We start from the raw sequence: 18,067 nt of genomic DNA on the forward strand, positions 1-18,067 counted from the left end.
CCTCTCTCAAGTATTAAGGGAGGGACAGTCCGTGCCACCCTAACTCAGCCAGGCGCTGGAAGCATATGCTCGTGATAATATTGCTCCACGGTCCTACCTGTCCCTGGAGACTCCAGGAACACACTCAAGTCTGCTGGTCTCTGTCTTGCCTCTGGAACCTCCAGTTTAAGTTCAATCTTCAGAACATTCTCCATTGACTGCACCCCCCAGCCATTTGTACTTTACAAGATTTCAAGGAATTGGGCAGCAAGCAAAGAAACAAGCAGACCATTTGAGAACAGGGCTTATGTAATCCCTCCTTATCACCTCAAAGAATCAAGACTAGCCAGTTTGGCTCAGTGGATAGAGCGTCGGCTTGCAGACTGAAGGGTCCCAGATTTGATTCTGATCAAGGGCACATGCTCGAGTTGTGGGTTTGATCCTCAGTGTGGGGTATGCAGAAGGTAGCCAATCTATTATTCTCTCTCATCATTGATGTTTCCATCTCTCTCTCCCTCTCCCTTATTCTCTGAAATCAATGAAAATATATTAGAAAAAAAAACAAATAAGGATCAAGACTATTTCCTACAGAGTGCTATTCCTTTTGACCTATGTCATACTTCTAGGAGGTTCTTGGGCCATAAACTTTCTTGGTGACTGTATGAAGAACCGGAGGTTGAGCTGAGAGTAGGTAGGCGGGGCTTGAGGGGTGGGGCCAGGCCAAAGGGCCTCTCACTTTGGAGCTTCTCCATTCAGTCAGCTCTTCCGGAACATCCAAGGCAAGACTGACACCCAGTGCACAGCAGGTGAGGGACTGGCAATGACTGGCAAGGGACTGGTAGGCTTTAGGGGTGAAGGTGACAGAAGAGTCCTGGCTCTGTCAGCCTGATCTTTCCAGATTGTGAGACTAACCCGATAGCATTCTAGGGTCTCCAGTGGAGGGATCCAGCTCAGTTTTACCTGGGGCAAGACAGACATGGTTTGGGATGGGTTGGGGCAGGGCTGAGGCCTGGGGGTGGAGGTGTGTGTGTCTGACAGAGTACTGAGGGGTGCAAGGCAATCTTGGGAGACATGGAGATAAATGTAAGGGCCAGAGGAAGAGCCTGGCCGGAGGATCATAGGGCAGGTCCCAGGCAAGAGAAAAAGTGAGACTAGAAACAGGGAGAGAGGGAGAGGACAGTGGACCAAATGTGAGATGGCAACGGGGGCAACTGAGGGCTGGGTAACAGGAAGGCCAAGGAGGAAGGAAGGCCCAAATGGAGCAATCTCCTCTCCCGGCTGTGGAACATGGTTCAGAAAGCCCCCAACAAAGGCAGGAACAAAGCGAGGTTCCAGGTTCCCCTTGGACTGGCTCGGTTGGGGGAGAACCCCCCCCACCCCCCAGGTACCCATCTTGCCTGACTCTTCAGACTCCCATATTGGTTTGGGGGAGAGGGTGAGGCTGCTCCTCACTGCGGTCACAGCCACATCCTGCAGAACAGGGGAGGGGGAAGTAAGAAGCAAAACAACCAGAACAACCCCAGGCAAAGACCGCGGGGCGAGCACCCTGGACATTTGCAGCTGATGGGTCACCAGGAGGGTCCCAGTTCCGGTCCAGCAGAAGGCTAGACCTCTAGTCCTGCCTGCCCCCCTGGGGTGCTTGCTTCTCATGCTTCCTCCGTGTGCTTCCGCAGCCTGGACAGCCTTCCAGGGAAGGAAGTTTCTGTGGATTATTTGGTTTGAAGCCCCTTTTTATCGTTTGCTAGTGACTTTGGCCAAGTTGCTTAATTTCACTCGGCTTCGGTTTTCTCATTGTAAAATAGGGATGTCTATCTTACAAAGGGTTGGGAAGACTGAGATAATTCACATAAAGCACTTGGCACATAGTAGGGTCTCAATAAATGTTAGTTATTATTTTTATCAAGACTCCTGGGGCCCCATATTTCTCACTTATTTAAGGGCAGCATATCACACTGGTTGACATGGGCTTTTGGAGTCAGAAAAACAGTAGTGTTTGATCTTGGGTAAATGATTTAATGAAGCCTCCGTTTGCTCAGCTATAAAACAAGGATAGAAATACCTACACCTCACAGATAAATGGCACATGGTCAGTGTCCTAAATGGTAGCTGGGAGAATTCTTTGTCAGATAAGCCTTATCTTCTCCACTGTAGCAGAAATAGCCTGCTTCCCCTTAAAACTTGAGGTGGGCTAGCCTCCTGTGTGTGTGTGTGTGTGTGTGTGTGTGTGTGTGCCCTCATTCCTCCAGCCAAAGCTATTCTGCTCTTCTAGGCTGCCTTAGAGATCAAGATTTCTTACAGCCCTGGCTGGTTTGGCTCAGTAGGTAGGGTATTAGCCTGCGGACCGAAGGGTCCCGGGTTTGATTCCAGTCAAGGGCACATGTGCGGGCTGTGGACTCGATCTCCAGTGTGGGGTGTGCAGGGAGTAGCCTATCCATGATTCTTTCTCATCATTGATGTTTCTATTTCTCCCCCTCTCCCTTCCTCTCTGAAGTCAATAAAAATATATTTAAAAACGAAGATTTCTTACAGCAGTAAAGGGAAAAAATAGGAACAAGGCATCGGGGACTGAGGGGCCCAGGGGGAAAATATGACAAGCAAAGATGCTGATGAGATAGAAACCGAGTAAGAGACAGAAAGGGGAAAAGCTATTTCTCTCTTTCTTAGGAAGCCTGTGGCCTTTCTTCTGACTGACCGCATACCCCCACCCCCACCTCCTCCTCCAGGAGCCATGGAGTCCTTCAGCTCAAAGAGTCTGGCACTGCAAGCGGAGAAGAAGCTACTGAGTAAGATGGCCGGTCGGTCTGTGGCTCATCTCTTCATCGACGAGACAAGCAGCGAGGTGCTAGATGAGCTCTACCGTGTGTCCAAAGAGTACACGCAAAGCCGGTCCCAGGCCCAGCGGGTCATCAAGGACCTCATCAAGGTGGCTGTCAAGGTGGCCGTGCTGCACCGCAGTGGCTGCTTTAGCCCCAGTGAGCTGGCCCTGGCTGCCAGCTTTCGCCAAAAACTGCGGCAGGGCGCCATGACGGCGCTCAGCTTTGGCGAGGTGGACTTCACTTTCGAGGCCGAGGTGCTGGCCAGCCTGCTGACCGAGTGCCGGGACATACTGCTGGCGCTGGTGCAGCACCACCTCACGCCCAAGTCACACGGCCGCATCCGCCACGTGTTCGACCACTTCTCTGACCCAGGCCTGCTCACGGCCCTCTACGGGCCTGACTTCACTCAGCACCTTGGCAAGATCTGTGATGGGCTCAGGAAGTTGCTGGATGAGGGAAAGCTCTGAACTCAGCACATCAGGCCGTGATCGTGACTAAAGGGCTGGCTGAGAACGCAACAGACAATGAATGGGCTCTCTAACTCTGCTCATCTGCACTAACGCTTTTCAGTCCTCCGGCTCCAGTCTTCCCCAAGAATGCTTTTGACTCCAATCCCCCTACCCCAAATGGCTGGTGGGGAACAAGCAATGAGGCCTCTCTCCCACACCAGCCCCTGGGCAAGAAACAAAGCTGCATGAAAAGAGGAAGTGAAATTTGGATCTCTTATTTCCTCCATAAGGGATGTTTGAAACAGGGAAGCCCCTTCCCCTGTGAACCCCTCTGGGGACACTAAAGACAGAGGGGGGAAGGGGTTGCTTTGAGACATCCTAAAACTGTGGTTCTAGGCAGAGCCAGGACAGACACCAGGGGCTCTGTCCCAGAGAACAGGAAGAGGGACTAGGGCAGGGGAGAGTCTCACAGGGGAAATAAAACTACTAAAACATGCACAGGGCTCAGTGTTTAATCTCTCCAGTTTCTTATATCTGATGATCATCATGATGGTCTATAACACCACTTATCTCACCACTCGCCTTTGCACACAGGAGACTCAGGCGTATTTCAGTATCATTGGGGTTCCCTTGCCTACTTCTGCTTAAAAACTGTACCGCAGATCAGTGCTACAAATTGCAAATAAATATTCAGTGAGGAGCAAGGCATACAGCAACAGGCTCTGATGGGGAGGGAGTATAACAGATAGGAACTGTTTGTTACACTCCCACAACTGTTCTCCTCTTCGAACTCCAAGGCAATTCTTCTTCCATCCCTTAGCCACACAGGCTGAACAGAGGCGCAGGTTAGAAGGTGAATTGAATAGTTCGGGTACCTACATCACTGGTTTTTTTCCTCAGAGAAAGAGTTGTGAAAGAGTTGTAGTGAATTGGTTAGTCAAGACTAAACCCAAATTCTTTAGTTTGAGGGTTAGATCGCTGATTGCCCCACCCTCAATAACATGGTTGGCTAAAAAGGTGGGCAGCCAGCAGTTACTGGCTCACTGTTCCTGGGTTTCCCTTACACCATGGCTATAAAAATCCCATTTTTCAGCTAAGAGTGGGAAAGAACAAAATACAGCAAATAAATATTACTTCAATATAGCACCAAATAAATTAGGTAACATAGTTGGAGATGGGGAAGAAGTTAGGGCCTGAGGAAGTCACCTGCCTCCCGTTCTAAGGCCAAGGAATGGTGAAAGGGATGGGAAGGCAGCAGGGATGTAAAAAGAACCTTTGAATCTAAAGGACAACTCTAGATTCAACCCCAGAACTGAGAAGGGGTCTATTCCCCACCCCCTACTCTTGCCAATAAAACTGCCTCAGGCCAAGGAGCTCTTGATGAGACATGAGGCTGGGCAGGAGGGAGGCAGGTGGGCTGGGAAGCCATGTTCTTGAGCCTCACCTCAGGCTCCTCTCCCCCTCAAGTTGCTCCTTCACCATCTTGCTTCTCTCAATCAGTTCTGGAGACATCAGAGTTTGAAGATTTCATCCTCCTGGTCTCGAAGTGTCTGGATTCGAGAGGTCCGGGTCAGTGGCACGGGACCTAGGACTGCTCGTTGCTGCATCCGAGGGGAGCTGCGGTGAAGACCTGACTCCTCCCCAGGTACCCTGCAAATGAGGAAAGGGGAGACAGAGTGACAGGTCAAGGGAAGAGCCTGAGAATAGGCCAATGATGAGGCACGTGGGAAGCTGCCTCCTTTCCTAATACATCCAAGCTGGTCTCGATGGAGTCTCAATGTCTTCTGGATAAATCCTAGTCCTACTGCTTCCTCATGGATCATCAGAGCAGTAAGAACAGTCAACGATTTTACTCCAGGGAGAACACAAAACCCTTCCCCACTGCCTCTACCCATTCCAGCAGCCACTGGCTCTGCTCACTGCCCTGGGGCCACTGGAGGAAAGGATTCCCCTTGCTTCTGCAGACACTGTTCTTACTTACTTGTGGATCTGGTAAGGTAAGCCTAGAAGAACAGAGAAGTCTGTGAAGGGGCTTAAAAGGAACCATTAAGACTCACCCACTTTCCCCTTTTCTCAGCTTCTGGGCAGCAGCCTTCTTTGACAGGCTGATCTGTGAGTCAAGCTTCTTAAGGAAATCAGAGGCAGAGAGGTCATGGCTGGGAGTGGGGGGTTCCTGGCCAGGTGTGGAAAGGACTTCGCCATTGGCACGTCCTGAGCCTGTCTGCTGTGTCTTCTGCTCAGCTGAGTGTGGCCAAACTTCAGCCTTACTTGGCTGCATCTCTTCCTCCCCATCTTTCTCTTCCTCAGAATCCAAACCATTGAACAGGTCTCTGGGCTCTGTCAGGATGGGGATGTAGAGGGTTTTCTTCAGGAAGATGGAGTCATTAGTATAAAGGCGGTTTGCACGTTTAATCTGTTCCATCTTAAAAAAAATAGTCACCACAATTAATGACAGTAATAAAGATACGTTATATTTGTATAGCATTTAATGCCTTTAACAGTGATTGTGTAGCCGTGGCAGGTGTGGCTCAGTTGGTTGGAGGGTCACAGGTTCAATCCCCAGTCGGGGCACATACAGTAGGCAGCCCATCGATGTTTCTCTCACACCAATGTTTCTCTCCTCATTTCTCCTCCTCTCCCTTCCTCTCTCTCTAAAATCAATGAAAAACATATTCTTGGGAAAGGATTACATACATTTTTTAAAAAGGGATTGTACAGAGTCTTATCTCTTATCAAGAGACCCTATAACAATCAAACTAAAGTACAAGGGACTTATTGATCAGTGGTTTTCATGTCTTTTGGTCATAGGATCCTTTTACATTTTTAAAAATTATTGAGGAAAGCCCTGCCTGAGTGGCTCTGTTGGTTGGAACATCATCCTGTTCACCAAAACGTTGTGGGTTCAATTCCAGATCAGGGAACATACCTAGGTTGCGCGTTCAACCCCAGATTGGGGCGCGTACCGGATGTAGTCCATTAGTGTTTCTCTCTCTCCCTCAATAAATATATCCTTGGGTGAGGATTTTAAAAAACTTATGAGGAAAAAAGCTTTTCTTTATGTGGATGATAGCTATCAATATTTAAGGTATTATAAATTAAAACTGAAAAAGTTTATGCCCTAGCTGGTTTGGCTCAGTGTATAGAGCAGTAGTTCTCAACCTTCTGGCCCTTTAAATACAGTTCCTCATGTTGTGACCCAACCATAAAATTATTTTCGTTGCTACTTCATAACTGTAATGTTGCTACTGTGATGAATCGTAATGTAAATATCTGATATGCAGGATGGTCTTAGGCGACCCCTGTGAAAGGGTTGTTCAACTGCCAAAGGGGTCGCGACCCACAGGTTGAGAACCGCTGGTATAGAGCATCAGCATGTGGACTGAAGGGTCCCAGGTTCAATTCCAGTCAAGGGCACGTACCTCGGTTGCAGGCTCCTGGCCCTGGTTGGGGGCATATGTGAGGCAACCAATTTATGTGTTTCTTTCATATCAGTGTTTCTCTTTGTCTCTCTCTTCCCTTCCATTCTCTAAAAAGAAAAACTGCAAAAGTTTAAGAACATGTATTTATTTAAAAATAATAAACCCATTACATGTTACATAAATATTTTAAGAAAAATAACTATATTTTCCAAAGCAACAAAAATGTAGCAAGGAGAGGCACTGTTTTACATTTTTGCAAATCACCTTAATATCTGACTTAATACAACAGGATTCTCGTATCTGTCTCTACATTCAATCTCTTTAAATATCACATGATGTAGCCTCTTTTTTTAAAAAATTCAGTTTTTTAATTTAATTAAAACTGTATCTCAACAGTTTCAGCTAGTTGTATATACTGTTCCTAGCTGATTACAATAAGATGAAATTCCCCTGATTCACATGTGATGTAACCTCTTGAAAACAGTACGATCATGAGAATGAGAATGAAAAAGGCCAGTAAAATCTCATTATTACTATGAAAACAGTTTTGACCTTGTGGATCCCTGAAGGGTTTCAGGGACCCATAGGGGTCCCTGGATCTCACTTTGAGAACTTCTATTAAAGATGAAGGAACTGAGGCTCAGGGAGATTAGGTTACTTGCCTAAGATTATCTAGCAAGTTAACGACAGAGCTAGGGCCCTTTTACTCCTTCTGGGAATACTCCACACTACAATATTAATTTCACTGACCAAATATTTACTTAGTACCTACTTATTCATCACTGAACATGGTGACTGGCATCACCATCCATCTACCTGCCTCCCCAGGTAGAAATATCAATGTCACTCTTAACTCATACTTTTCTTTCATCACCCATACCCACGTGGCCTCTCATATCTGGTTTAATCTTCATTCTTCTGCCATCACTTCAGACAGTGGTTCTCAACCTTCTGGCCCTTTAAATACAGTTCCTCATGTTGTTGCTACTTCATAACTGTAATGTTGCTACTGTTATGAATCATAATGTAAATATCTGATATGCAGGATGGTCTTAGGTGACCCCTGTGAAAGGGTCGTTCGACCGCCAAAAGGGTCGCGACCCACAGGTTGAGAACCGCTGCTTTAGAACAACCCTTAATACTTCTCATCTGAGTACTGAAAGTTTAATTGATCTTTCTACTCATCCTTCACCTTGCTGACATCTATCTTTATTCTTCTGCTTCTTTTTAAGAGAGGGAGGAAGGGAAAGAGAGACAGAAATATCAATGTGATCAGGCCCGAAACCTAGGTATGTGCCCTGACTGGGAATCAAACCAGAGACCTTCTGGTGCACAGGACGGCACTCCAATCAACTGAGCCACATAAGCCAGGGCACATCTATCTTTCTCAAAAAAATTAATCTGATCAACTCATTACCCTACTTATAAACTCCCTCTCACTCATCAATGGCTCAGTTAAAATACAAATTAGCATTCAAGGGCATCCTCAATCTAGCTCCCATAATGTCTAGCTTCATCTCTCTTCTGCCACCTATATATTTTGCCATCCTGAACTTCTCATTTTTCTTTGAATCCTATATAATGAAGAGCTAATATGCTAATTAGATCAGAAGGCAGAATGACCTTCCGGACAACCTTCCGGAATGACCAGTGGGCGTGGCTGCAAGGGCCGAGCCCCCTGCACAAATTTCGTGCACGAATTTCGTGCATTGGGCCTTTAGTATATCATGATCTTTTACACTTTTGTGTCTTTATCTGCCTGCAAGGATTCTCCACTATCCCCTTCTCTGCCTGAAAAATGTCTACTTATCAACTCTGACTTCCTTTGCGTTACCTTCCTCAGGGCTCCCATACTGTAAGTATGGTTGTAATAATGCCTGCCCTATTATATTGTTATTCGCCTCTTTGCATATTTGCTCAAACTCTGTGAGTCCTTTAAAGGTAGGAATGGTGACTTGCTGTCTCTGTATCTCTAAGGTGCTCCTCAACATCACAAACTTGGCACACAGCAGAGGCTCATTAATGCTTTATGGTTAAACTAGATCATAAAATAGAGAAATCACAGATACAGTATGTCAGTATTTTATTATCAGAGGCCAGGCAGCCAGTTGTACTAAAAATTCATCCCATACTGGCATCAGTTTAGGAAATCATATTTTTTATGTCTGTCAGATATCTATGCTGTTTCCACCCTGGGGGAAAACTATTATTATAAAAACTTGCCGAAACCGGTTTGGCTCAGTGGATAGAGCATCGGCCTGCGGACTGAGGGGTCCCGGGTTCGATTCCGGTCAAGGGCATGTACCTGGGTTGCGGGCACTTCCCCAGTGGGGGATGTGCAGGAGGCAGCTGATCGATGTTTCTAACTCTCTGTCTCTCTCTCTTCCTCTCTGTAAAAAAATCAATAAAATATATTTAAAAAAAAAAAAAAAACTTGACTAAAAAATCTTATGCTATGATGTATTTAAAAATAAAACCAGATTGCCCTAGCCGGGTTGGCTTGGTGGATGGAGCGTTGGCCTGCGGACTGAAGGATCCCAGGTTCGATTCCAGTCAGGGGCATGTACCTTGGTTGCGGGCACATCCCCAGTGGGGGGTGTGCAGGAGGCAGCTGATCTGTGTTTCTCTCTCATCGATGTTTCTAACTTCCTCTCTGTAAAAAATCAATAAAATATATTAAAAAAAAAAAAACCAGATTAATCTAAACAATTAAAAAAGTTAAAATTGCCGAAACCGGTTTGGCTCAGTGGATAGAGCGTCGGCCTGCGGACTGAAAGGTCCCAGGTTCGATTCCGGTCAAGGGCATGTGCCTGGGTTGCGGGCATATCCCCAGTAGGAGATGTGCAGGAGGCGGCTGATTGATGATTCTCTCTCATCGATGTTTCTGACTCTCTGTCTCTCTCCCTTCCTCTCTGTAAAAAATCAATAAAATATATTTTTTAAAAAAATTAAAAATAAAAATAAAAAAGTTAACATTGGCTTTCAGCTCTGTACTTTTACTTTGCCAAGTGTTTTGATGGCATTAATTAAAAAATATTTTTATTTATTTCAGAGAGGAAGGGAGAGGGAGAGATAGAAATATCAATGATGAGAGAGATTCGTTTATCAGCTGCCTTCTGCATGCCCCCTACTGGGTATCAAGCCTGCAACCTGGGCATGATAATCAATAAATATATTTTAAAAAAACAAACACAAAAGAATGGAATATGTCCTCTTATATGGTACTTCTAGGAAATAACAAAAGCCACAGAAAATTTACAGTAATATAATATCTTAGAGCTAGAAGGGACCTATGATACTAGCTAGGAAAAATAAAAATTAATAGCATCAGCCCAACTGGTGTGGCTCAGTGGTTGAGCATCGACCTATGACCCAGGAGATCAAGATTCGATTCCCGGTCTGGGCACATGATGGCTTATGGCTCCTCTGGGTCAGGTAACATATTCCATTATTTTTTTATTTTTTAAATATCTATGTAGTTTTATTGATTTCAGAGAGGAAGGGAGAGACTTAGAAAAATAGAAACATCAATGATGAGAGAGAATCATTGATTGGCTGCCTCTTTCATGTCCCCCACTGGAGGGGATCAAGCTCTTATACCAGGCATGTGCCTTTGGCCGGAATTGAACCTGGGACCCTTTAGTCTGCAGGCTGACGCTCTCTCCACTGAGCCAAACCAGCTAGGGCTCCATTATTTTTTATTTTATTAAAAAAGTATATATATCTTTTTTATTGATTTCAGAGAGGAAGAAAGAGGGAGAAAGAGATAGAAACATCAATGAGGGGAAAGAATCATTGATAGGCTGTCTCCTGCACAACCCACACTGGGGATCGAGCCCACAACCCAGGCATGTGCCCTGAACTGTGACCTGCTGGTTCATAGGTTGATGCGCAATCACTGAGCCATGAGCCATTCTTAAAAAAGGATGTGACCGCCCAGCTGACATGGCGCAGTGGTTGAGCATCGACCTATGAACCAGGAGGTCATGGTTCAATTCCCGGTCAGGGCACAAGCCCAGGTTTTGGGCTCGATTTCCCAGTGTGGGGTGTGCAGGTGGCAGTCGATAGAAGATTCCCTCTCATCATTGGTGTTTCTATCTCTCTCTCTCCCTTCCTTTCTGAAATCAATACAAATATATTTAAAAAAAAAAAAAAAAAGGATGCAACCAAGGCCAAAGCCCAGAGGAGTCCTAAGCCATCAAGCCGGTCTTTTCAAGCTAGAAAGGCCATTAGAATCTAGTTAGTTTAACAGAGCAGTACAAAGTGAGGATTTTAGAGTGAGATGACCCCGGTCCTAATTCTAGCTCTACTAATTAGACTAGCTGTGTAATCTATGGCAAGTTATCTCCCTGAGCCTCAGTTTCCTTGTCTTTAAATGGAAATAGTTACACCTATCTACCTCATTAAGTCTTATGACAATCATACAAGATAACTTTCAAAGCTTGGCACATACTACGAGTTTTTTACATGATACATAGGTAACAACTTAGTTGATTATCATTTTTTAACACATCTTCCTCATTTTACAAATGGTGAGGAAACTGAGGACCCAGACAGAGGAAGTGACTTATGCAGTCACTCAGCTAGTAAGCAGAATGAGGCCAGAACCTAGACTTCTTCAGTAGACTAAGGGGCTTTTCTGTACTCAAAAAGGTACAGGCCTGTAAGAAAATCTCAATAAATACATAATTGTTTATAACACTAGTAGCACGGTTCACCTCTCTGCACAGCTTTTGAGTCTTTGATGGTAGAGAGGGGCTGCTCAGTACTTTCATATCAACTTCCTTTGGAGTCTAAACAAAGTCGTTGAACCCACGACTCTGATGTATCGAGATGATGCTCTAATCCACTGAGCTACCCAGCCAGGGTCTTCTTTCAGTTTTATATCTCTATCTGGCATAGTCCCCAACACATAAAGCTTAATAGATTGGTTTTTGTTTGTTTGTTTGATGTTTTTATTGATTTTAGAGAGAAAGGAAGGGAGAGCAAAAAAGAGAGAGAAATACAGATGAGAGAGAAACATCAATTGGCTGCCTCCTGCACACCCCCTACCGGGGATAGAGCCCACAACCGGGGCATGTGCCCTGCTCAGGAATCAAACCAGCCACCTCTTGGTACGTGGGTCAATGCTCAACCACTGAGCCACACCAGCCAGGCAGATGGTCTTTTAATAATGAAAGTATGGCTCAGATTTCCACATATGGAGACTGGGAGTTCAGGAAAGTGGGCATTTCAAGTAGACATCATGGTCTAAAGCCAATTGATGTTTCTCTCTCATCGGTATTTCTCTCTCTCTTTCCTTCTCCCTTCCTCTCTCTCTAAAATCAATAAAAACATCAAACAAACAAACAAAAACCAATCTATTAAGCTTTATGTGTTGGGGACTATGCCAGATAGAGATATAAAACTGAAAGAAGGCTCTGGCTGGGTAGCTCAGTTGATTAGAGCATCATCTCGATACATCAAAGTCGTGGGTTCAACCCCAGTCAGGGCACATAAAAGAATCAACCGATGAATGCATAAATAAGTGGAACAACAAAACTGATGTTTCTATTTCTCTCTCCCTTCCTCTCTCTCTCTAAAACAAACAAACAAATGATTTTTTTGAAGGAAAATCATTCTTAAAGGAGAATATAGGCTATTGGAAAGAAAAAGATGTGAAAGGTATAAACAATTGGACTGCGTGGGTTTGTAAAGAGAAGCATAGAGGAAGGAATCTGTAAGTCTTTCAAGGCCTTTCATGATGGCTCCCTTGAAATCTGCACTGATGTGCTACTCCCTTCCAGATAAAACTATTTTTTTAATTTTCCATCCTTTGTTAATACCTCTACAAGCTCACCACATTCTCACCTACTATCATTTCTCACTAGACTGTAAATTATATGAGGACAACGACCATACATTTTGTTTATGTTTGTACCTCCCAGAATGGCTACCAGAGTGCTTTAAGCCTACCGGGCATAACAATGTTGACTAAATTCAACAGGGTATGGGGAAAAAACCAAACCCTCATCCACTTTGGTGCAGTGTATTTTGACACCTAGCACATATTCCCTATGCATGACCTGAAATGCTTGGTGCGGGGAGTACCTTGGAGAGAAGAAGATAGAGCCTTGAGGAGGAAAAAGAACAAGCAGAGATTGGCACTTTAGGAACTTAGAGCTAAAACCCCGCTCTCCAGGATTTGCTGTAAATGTTTAATCACTCTCAATTAAGCAGCTTCTATGTGGCCATCCGTGCAGACTTTTGTCAGCAGACAGACGTTTGAATTTCCACTCTATTGCTGATTTGTTATTTGACTTTAGTCAAATTGGTGCACCAATCTCGGCCTCGGTTTCTTCATCTGTAGAAAGGGGACAACAACTGTGGGCTCACAGGGATGGAGGACCAACGGGCTAATGCATGTACAGCCCCTCGCAGCGTCGCTGCAGAATAAAAGGCTCCTCGCCACTAAGGCAGTGGGGCAGGATTTGTGCCAACCAGACGGTGCAAATGGGAAAACAAACAAAACATGAAAGTGGGTCAGACAACACAGCACAATCAGGAAAACCTCAGAGGACATAGCCTAGAAGGGCCACTCCATCGCCCTGGGGAGTAAATCTCTTGCAGCCGGTTGTCCAGTCCCAGCCCTGGAAGACTCACCGTCACCCCGTATCTGAGCGCCAGTCCAGCCAGCGTGTCTCCGGGCGCCAGCTGATGCTCCAGGCGTCTCTCCCGCACCGGGGAGCAGGCGGACTGCACCAGGCTTCCGTAAGAACGAGCCCGGCTCCCCTGAAGCAGCCCTGACCCCCCGAGGGGGTCCTGTCGAGAGGGAGACGCCATCTCCTCACCCTGCCGGCAGCTGGGGTTGCAACTGCGGGGCGCCCGGCTAAGTGACCGAGAGTGACAGGCCCGGGGACTGGGAGCGGGTGACCAGGAGATCCCGTTCCCTTTCCGTCTTCTCTGCCGAGTCTCCCGTCTCCCTGACTACGCACCCCACTCCACTCTCGCTTATCCTCCTCCCTCCCGGCGCCTTTCCCACGAATCTGCACTCTGAGTATTCAGTCCCTGAGTCTCTCCTTAGACATCCCTCCGACTTTCGACCCTCTACAACTCGCGACGCTGACCCTTGACCTTTGAACCCTAGACACTTTCCTCACTGTTCGGTTCAGTTTGCCTCCAGGTCTGGCAGCCCGTTCTCCGGGGACCCCCTATACCCCGGCTGCGCCCAGTCTCTAGGTCGGTCCGCTAAGGTGGGGAACAAATCAGGCCCCCCAGGTGGGCTGTCGCCGCCGACAAAGCGCGTGATGATTGGTAGAGTCTGAAGTACACTTTCCACTCAGAGATCCCCAAAGGCCGCATCAGATGAGTCCCCCCCTCAAATTCGGGCTCCACATCTATCTCTCCAAATGCCTCGAATATGACAAGATGCAAGGGCCCGGAACCAGCCGGAAGGCAAGTTCTTTGAAAAAAGACTTCATTTCCCGAAAGGCTCCGCGTCTGCGGGGTCGCAGGGGACCATAGGAAATGCAGTCCCCCTCGGTGGGCTGGAGGCGGGCTTTCGGGATCGCGCAGTGCATGCCGGGAAGCCGTCCCCGGAAGTAAGGAGGCCAAACGGGAAGAGACCAGCCGGAAAGGAGACGCCCCACTCTTGCTACGGTGGCCTGAAAGGAGGAGCGAAATCTGTGCAATAGAATTTATTATTTCTGGAACTCACCGTTGTGATGTCTTTCAAGAGAGAGGGGGACGACTGGAGTCAACTCAATGTGCTCAAAGTAAGCGCGAGAGGGGAGCGTGGAGAGCTGCTTCCGCTGCCCTCTGAAGGCCGCGGAGGACTTGTTTTGTTGCTCTGGCAACAGATGGGGGCTGAGGGTTGGGGGGGCGGGGAGTCAGGGTGACTAGTCTTGGGTTACTAGTCCTGGGTTGTGGCCCCTTCTTCGCTCTGTGATCTCTTCTCTCCATAGTCTTTAGTCCGTATGAGCCCCTGTCCCTGTCATCTCCCTGCCCCGCCCCCCTCCTCCTACTCCGCTGATCTTTCCGGACTTCTTTCCCTTCTCTTTGCAGAAGCGAAGAGTTGGGGACCTGCTGGCCAGTTATATACCAGAGGACGAGGCGCTGATGCTACGGGATGGACGGTGAGGGAGGGCGAGAGTAGATCAAGCCTGAGGGTTCTGCGAGTAGAGGCTCAATACACTTTTGTTACTGAGGAGAGCGGGAGTATGTAGGGTTTTTGGTGGGGAGGGGGGCAGGGGTGTGGGTGGTGGAGATTAGGATGGTTGGGATTGGGTTTGGGAAAGGCCTGCTTAGGACAGGGTGGGACCGCCGGCAGAGACCCACTCCCCAAGGACTCTATCTTCTCTCTCCTCTCCAGCTTTGCTTGTGCCATATGTCCCCACCGACCTGTACTGGACACCCTGGCCATGCTGACTGCCCACCGTGCAGGCAAGAAACATCTATCCAGTAAGTGTGTCGGAAGACAGGGGATAGAGACTAAACCCTGAAGCCCTGGCCGGGTGGCTCTGTTGGTTGGAGTGTCCCCCGTATACCAAAAGGTTCTGGGTTCCATTCCCCGTCATACCTAGTAGGTTTCAGGTTTGATCCCAGTGTGAGTTTGTGAGGCAACTGATACGTGTTTCTCTCTCACACCAATGTTTTTGTTTTGTTTTGTTTTTTTCCGCTCTCTCTCCCCCCACCCCTCTCTCTTTTCTAAAGGAAGATCAGATCCTCTAGTGAAGATTAAAATACATGTATATCTATGTGTGTGTGTGTGTGTGTATTTAAAAGTTGCCGAAACCAGTTTGGCTCAGTGGATAGAGCGTCGGCCTGCGGACTGAAGGGTCCCAGGTTCGATTCCGGTCAAGGGCAGGTACCTTGGTTGTGAGCACATCTCCAGTAGGAGATGTGCAGGAGGCAGCTGATCGATGTTTCTCTCTCATCGATGTTTCTAACTCTCTATCTCTCTCCCTTCCTCCCTGTAAAAAATCAATAAAATATATTTTTTAAAAAGAGTAATAAAATAATAAAATGTGTGCAGACCGGTCAAGGTGCTTTGCTTTTAATTTTCTTGCTTTTCTCCTCAGGCCTGCAGCTTTTCTATGGCAAGAAGCAGTCAGGAAAAGGAACAGAACAGAATCCAAAACAGCAGAATGAATTGGAGAAGGAAGAGACCAAAGGAGAGGTAATCAAGAGATGCAAGTGTGTGTTCCAGGGAGCACCATACTGCATACCTTAGGCATGAAGGGCTTTGGCTTCTAGAAAGAAGCTCTGACTCTGTTTTCCATCTCCATACCAGGCTCCTCTGTTAACCCAGACTCGACTTATCACCCAGAATGCTCTGCACAGAGCTCCTCACTATAACAGTTGCTGTCGCCGAAAGCACAGGTCTGTGGGGGCGGGAAAGTCGGATAGGGAGGGATAAAAGGAGATGGATGGTCATTTTAAAATATTTTTATCACCATTTATCCCCATATACCCTCTTCCACCTCCACCTACCCTCCTCCCCCTGTTATCACCACACTGTTGTCCATGTCAGTGAGTTCTCTTTTTTTCTTTTGTGCTCAGTCACCCTCCCCGCACCACCACAGCCCACCACCCCTCAAACCCCCATAGATGGTTCTTAAGTGATTGTTTTCCAAATTGTACTCTCAGGAACACTAGCGTTCAGGAGATGTTAACTGGTATTTCAGGAAAAAGAATTTTGTAATTTACAAAAAAGTTTGGGAAATCACACTTTGTCGAATTACAAAGTAGGATACTTTTTTAAAAAATTAAATCTATTTTTTTAAAAAAATATATTTTATTGATTTTTTACAGAGAGGGAGAGAGATAGAGAGTTAGAAACATCGATCAGCTGCCTCCTGTACACCTCCTACTGGGGATGTGCCTGCAACCCAGGTACATGCCCTTGACCGGAATCGAACCCAGGACCTTTCAGTCCGCAAGCCAACGCTCTATCCACTGAGCCAAACCGGTTTCGGCAAAAAAATTAAATCTTTATTGTTGAAAATATTACATATGTCCCCTTTTCCACCCCATTAACCCCTTCTAGCCCACCTCCACCCCATGCCCCAGGCCTTCACTACCCTATTGTCTGTGTCCATGGGTTATGCATATATGTATACAAGTTCTTTGGTTGATCTCTTCCCATCCCAAAGTAGGATACTTTTGAAGAATTGTAACATTCGTATATTTTAGGGTTCTACAAACTGTTAAGATAAAAAACTTAAATATTTTTAATCTAGCCTTTCCTAAATTCATTTGATTGCAAAAGTCTTTTTTTAAAAAAATATATTTTATTGATTTTTTTTACAGAGAGAAAGGCAGAAGGAGAGGGATAGAGAGAAACATCGATGAGAGAGAAACGTCGATCAGCTGCCTCCTGCACATCCTCTATTGGAGATGAGCCTGCAACCAAGGTACATGCCCTTGACCGGAATCGAACCTGGGACCCTTCAGTCCGCAGGCCGACGCTCTATCCACTGAGCCAAACCGGTCAGGGCGCAAAAGTCTTTCTATGAAGGACACATTAATATCTTTTTCTTTTTTTTTTCCAATCCTTACCAGAGGATATTTTTCCATTGATTTTTAGAAAGAGTGGAAGGGAGAGGGAGAGACACAGAGAAACATCAATGCAAGAAGGACACATCAACTGGTTGCCTCCCACATGTGCCCTGACCAGGGCCAGGGATGGAGCCTGTAACTGAGGTACATGCCCTTGACTGGAATGGAACCCGGGACCCTTGCCACAGGCCAGTGCTCTATCTACTGAGCATTGATGAACACAGTTTAGGAAACACTGCTTCAAGGGGTTGGGAGTCACAGGAGAAATGGCCCTTTCCTTGACTGCTTTGACAGATTTTGATTCTTCTCTACCCAGGCCAGAAGCTCCTCGTCCCTCTGTCTCGCCTTCCCCTCTGCCTCCCCCAGAGGTTGAACTCCAAAGTGGGAAGACCAGTAGGGACCCTGAGCCAGGGGCAGGCCCACAGGCTAAGGAGTCAGCAGCTGTCTCATCCCCTGCACCTCTGAGCCCCACGAGAAGACGAGCCCTGGATCATTACCTCACTCTTCGAAGGTGAGTATGCAGAATCACTCTTCCCATTTTCCTATGACCCTCCTCTTGTCAAACCTTCTGAATTGTTTTTCCTATCCCACTGACTTAATAAACCTTTCCTGACCAATTCTATTTTCTCTGCTGTTTCTAGCTCTGGATGGATTCCAGATGGACGAGGTCGATGGGTAAAAGATGAGAATGTTGAGTTTGATTCTGATGAGGAGGAACCTCCTGATCTCCCCTTAGACTGATACTCTCTTTCCCCATTTAATTCACAAATAAACTATAGCAGGCGCTGGGAGCCTGACTTTCCTCACGTCTGGTTCCTTGTCCCACTTCAGGATTTCAGAGGTGTTCCTTCTCAGTCCAGCCAAT

At 46.6% G+C, this 18,067-nt stretch overlaps 3 protein-coding genes across 3 annotated transcripts; 2 read left to right on the top strand and 1 right to left on the bottom strand.

Moving 5' to 3' along the window:
- The first annotated feature begins 708 nt into the window (after positions 1-708).
- On the top strand, positions 709-3,617 carry TNFAIP8L2 (TNF alpha induced protein 8 like 2). Its single transcript, XM_059674952.1, has 2 exons — positions 709-785; positions 2,703-3,617. The coding sequence occupies exon 2, from the start codon at positions 2,708-2,710 to the stop codon at positions 3,260-3,262; it is 555 nt and encodes a 184-aa protein (XP_059530935.1). The 5' UTR covers positions 709-785; positions 2,703-2,707; the 3' UTR covers positions 3,263-3,617.
- A 121-nt stretch (positions 3,618-3,738) lies between these two features.
- LYSMD1 (LysM domain containing 1) lies at positions 3,739-14,171 on the bottom strand. The gene is made up of 3 exons (XM_059674951.1): positions 13,306-14,171; positions 5,302-5,666; positions 3,739-4,894 (listed from the first exon to the last, which is right to left on the bottom strand). The coding sequence occupies exons 1-3, from the start codon at positions 13,483-13,485 to the stop codon at positions 4,756-4,758; spliced, it is 684 nt and encodes a 227-aa protein (XP_059530934.1). The 5' UTR covers positions 13,486-14,171; the 3' UTR covers positions 3,739-4,755.
- A 21-nt stretch (positions 14,172-14,192) lies between these two features.
- On the top strand, positions 14,193-18,004 carry SCNM1 (sodium channel modifier 1). The gene is made up of 7 exons (XM_059674950.1): positions 14,193-14,417; positions 14,707-14,777; positions 15,014-15,102; positions 15,723-15,820; positions 15,935-16,023; positions 17,519-17,713; positions 17,844-18,004. The coding sequence occupies exons 1-7, from the start codon at positions 14,367-14,369 to the stop codon at positions 17,941-17,943; spliced, it is 693 nt and encodes a 230-aa protein (XP_059530933.1). The 5' UTR covers positions 14,193-14,366; the 3' UTR covers positions 17,944-18,004.
- Positions 18,005-18,067: the final 63 nt, after the last annotated feature.

This window comes from Myotis daubentonii, chromosome 18 (genome assembly GCF_963259705.1).
Source record: "Myotis daubentonii chromosome 18, mMyoDau2.1, whole genome shotgun sequence".
Taxonomy (NCBI): domain Eukaryota; kingdom Metazoa; phylum Chordata; class Mammalia; order Chiroptera; family Vespertilionidae; genus Myotis; species Myotis daubentonii.

Bases quoted from the DNA above. Each gene is read 5' to 3' on its own strand.
- TNFAIP8L2 (XM_059674952.1), top strand. From the start codon at position 2,708: ATGGAGTCCTTCAGCTCAAAGAGTCTGGCACTGCAAGCGGAGAAGAAG.
- LYSMD1 (XM_059674951.1), bottom strand. From the start codon at position 13,485: ATGGCGTCTCCCTCTCGACAGGACCCCCTCGGGGGGTCAGGGCTGCTT. The intron at 5,667-13,305 runs GTGAGTCTTCCA...ATTTTTTTTAAG, and splicing joins CGCTCAGATACGGGGTGACG to ATGGAACAGATTAAACGTGC. The intron at 4,895-5,301 runs GTGAGTCTTAAT...CCTCATTTGCAG, and splicing joins CTGAGAAAAGGGGAAAGTGG to GGTACCTGGGGAGGAGTCAG.
- SCNM1 (XM_059674950.1), top strand. From the start codon at position 14,367: ATGTCTTTCAAGAGAGAGGGGGACGACTGGAGTCAACTCAATGTGCTC. The intron at 16,024-17,518 runs GTCTGTGGGGGC...TTCTCTACCCAG, and splicing joins TGCTGTCGCCGAAAGCACAG to GCCAGAAGCTCCTCGTCCCT. The intron at 17,714-17,843 runs GTGAGTATGCAG...TGCTGTTTCTAG, and splicing joins CATTACCTCACTCTTCGAAG to CTCTGGATGGATTCCAGATG.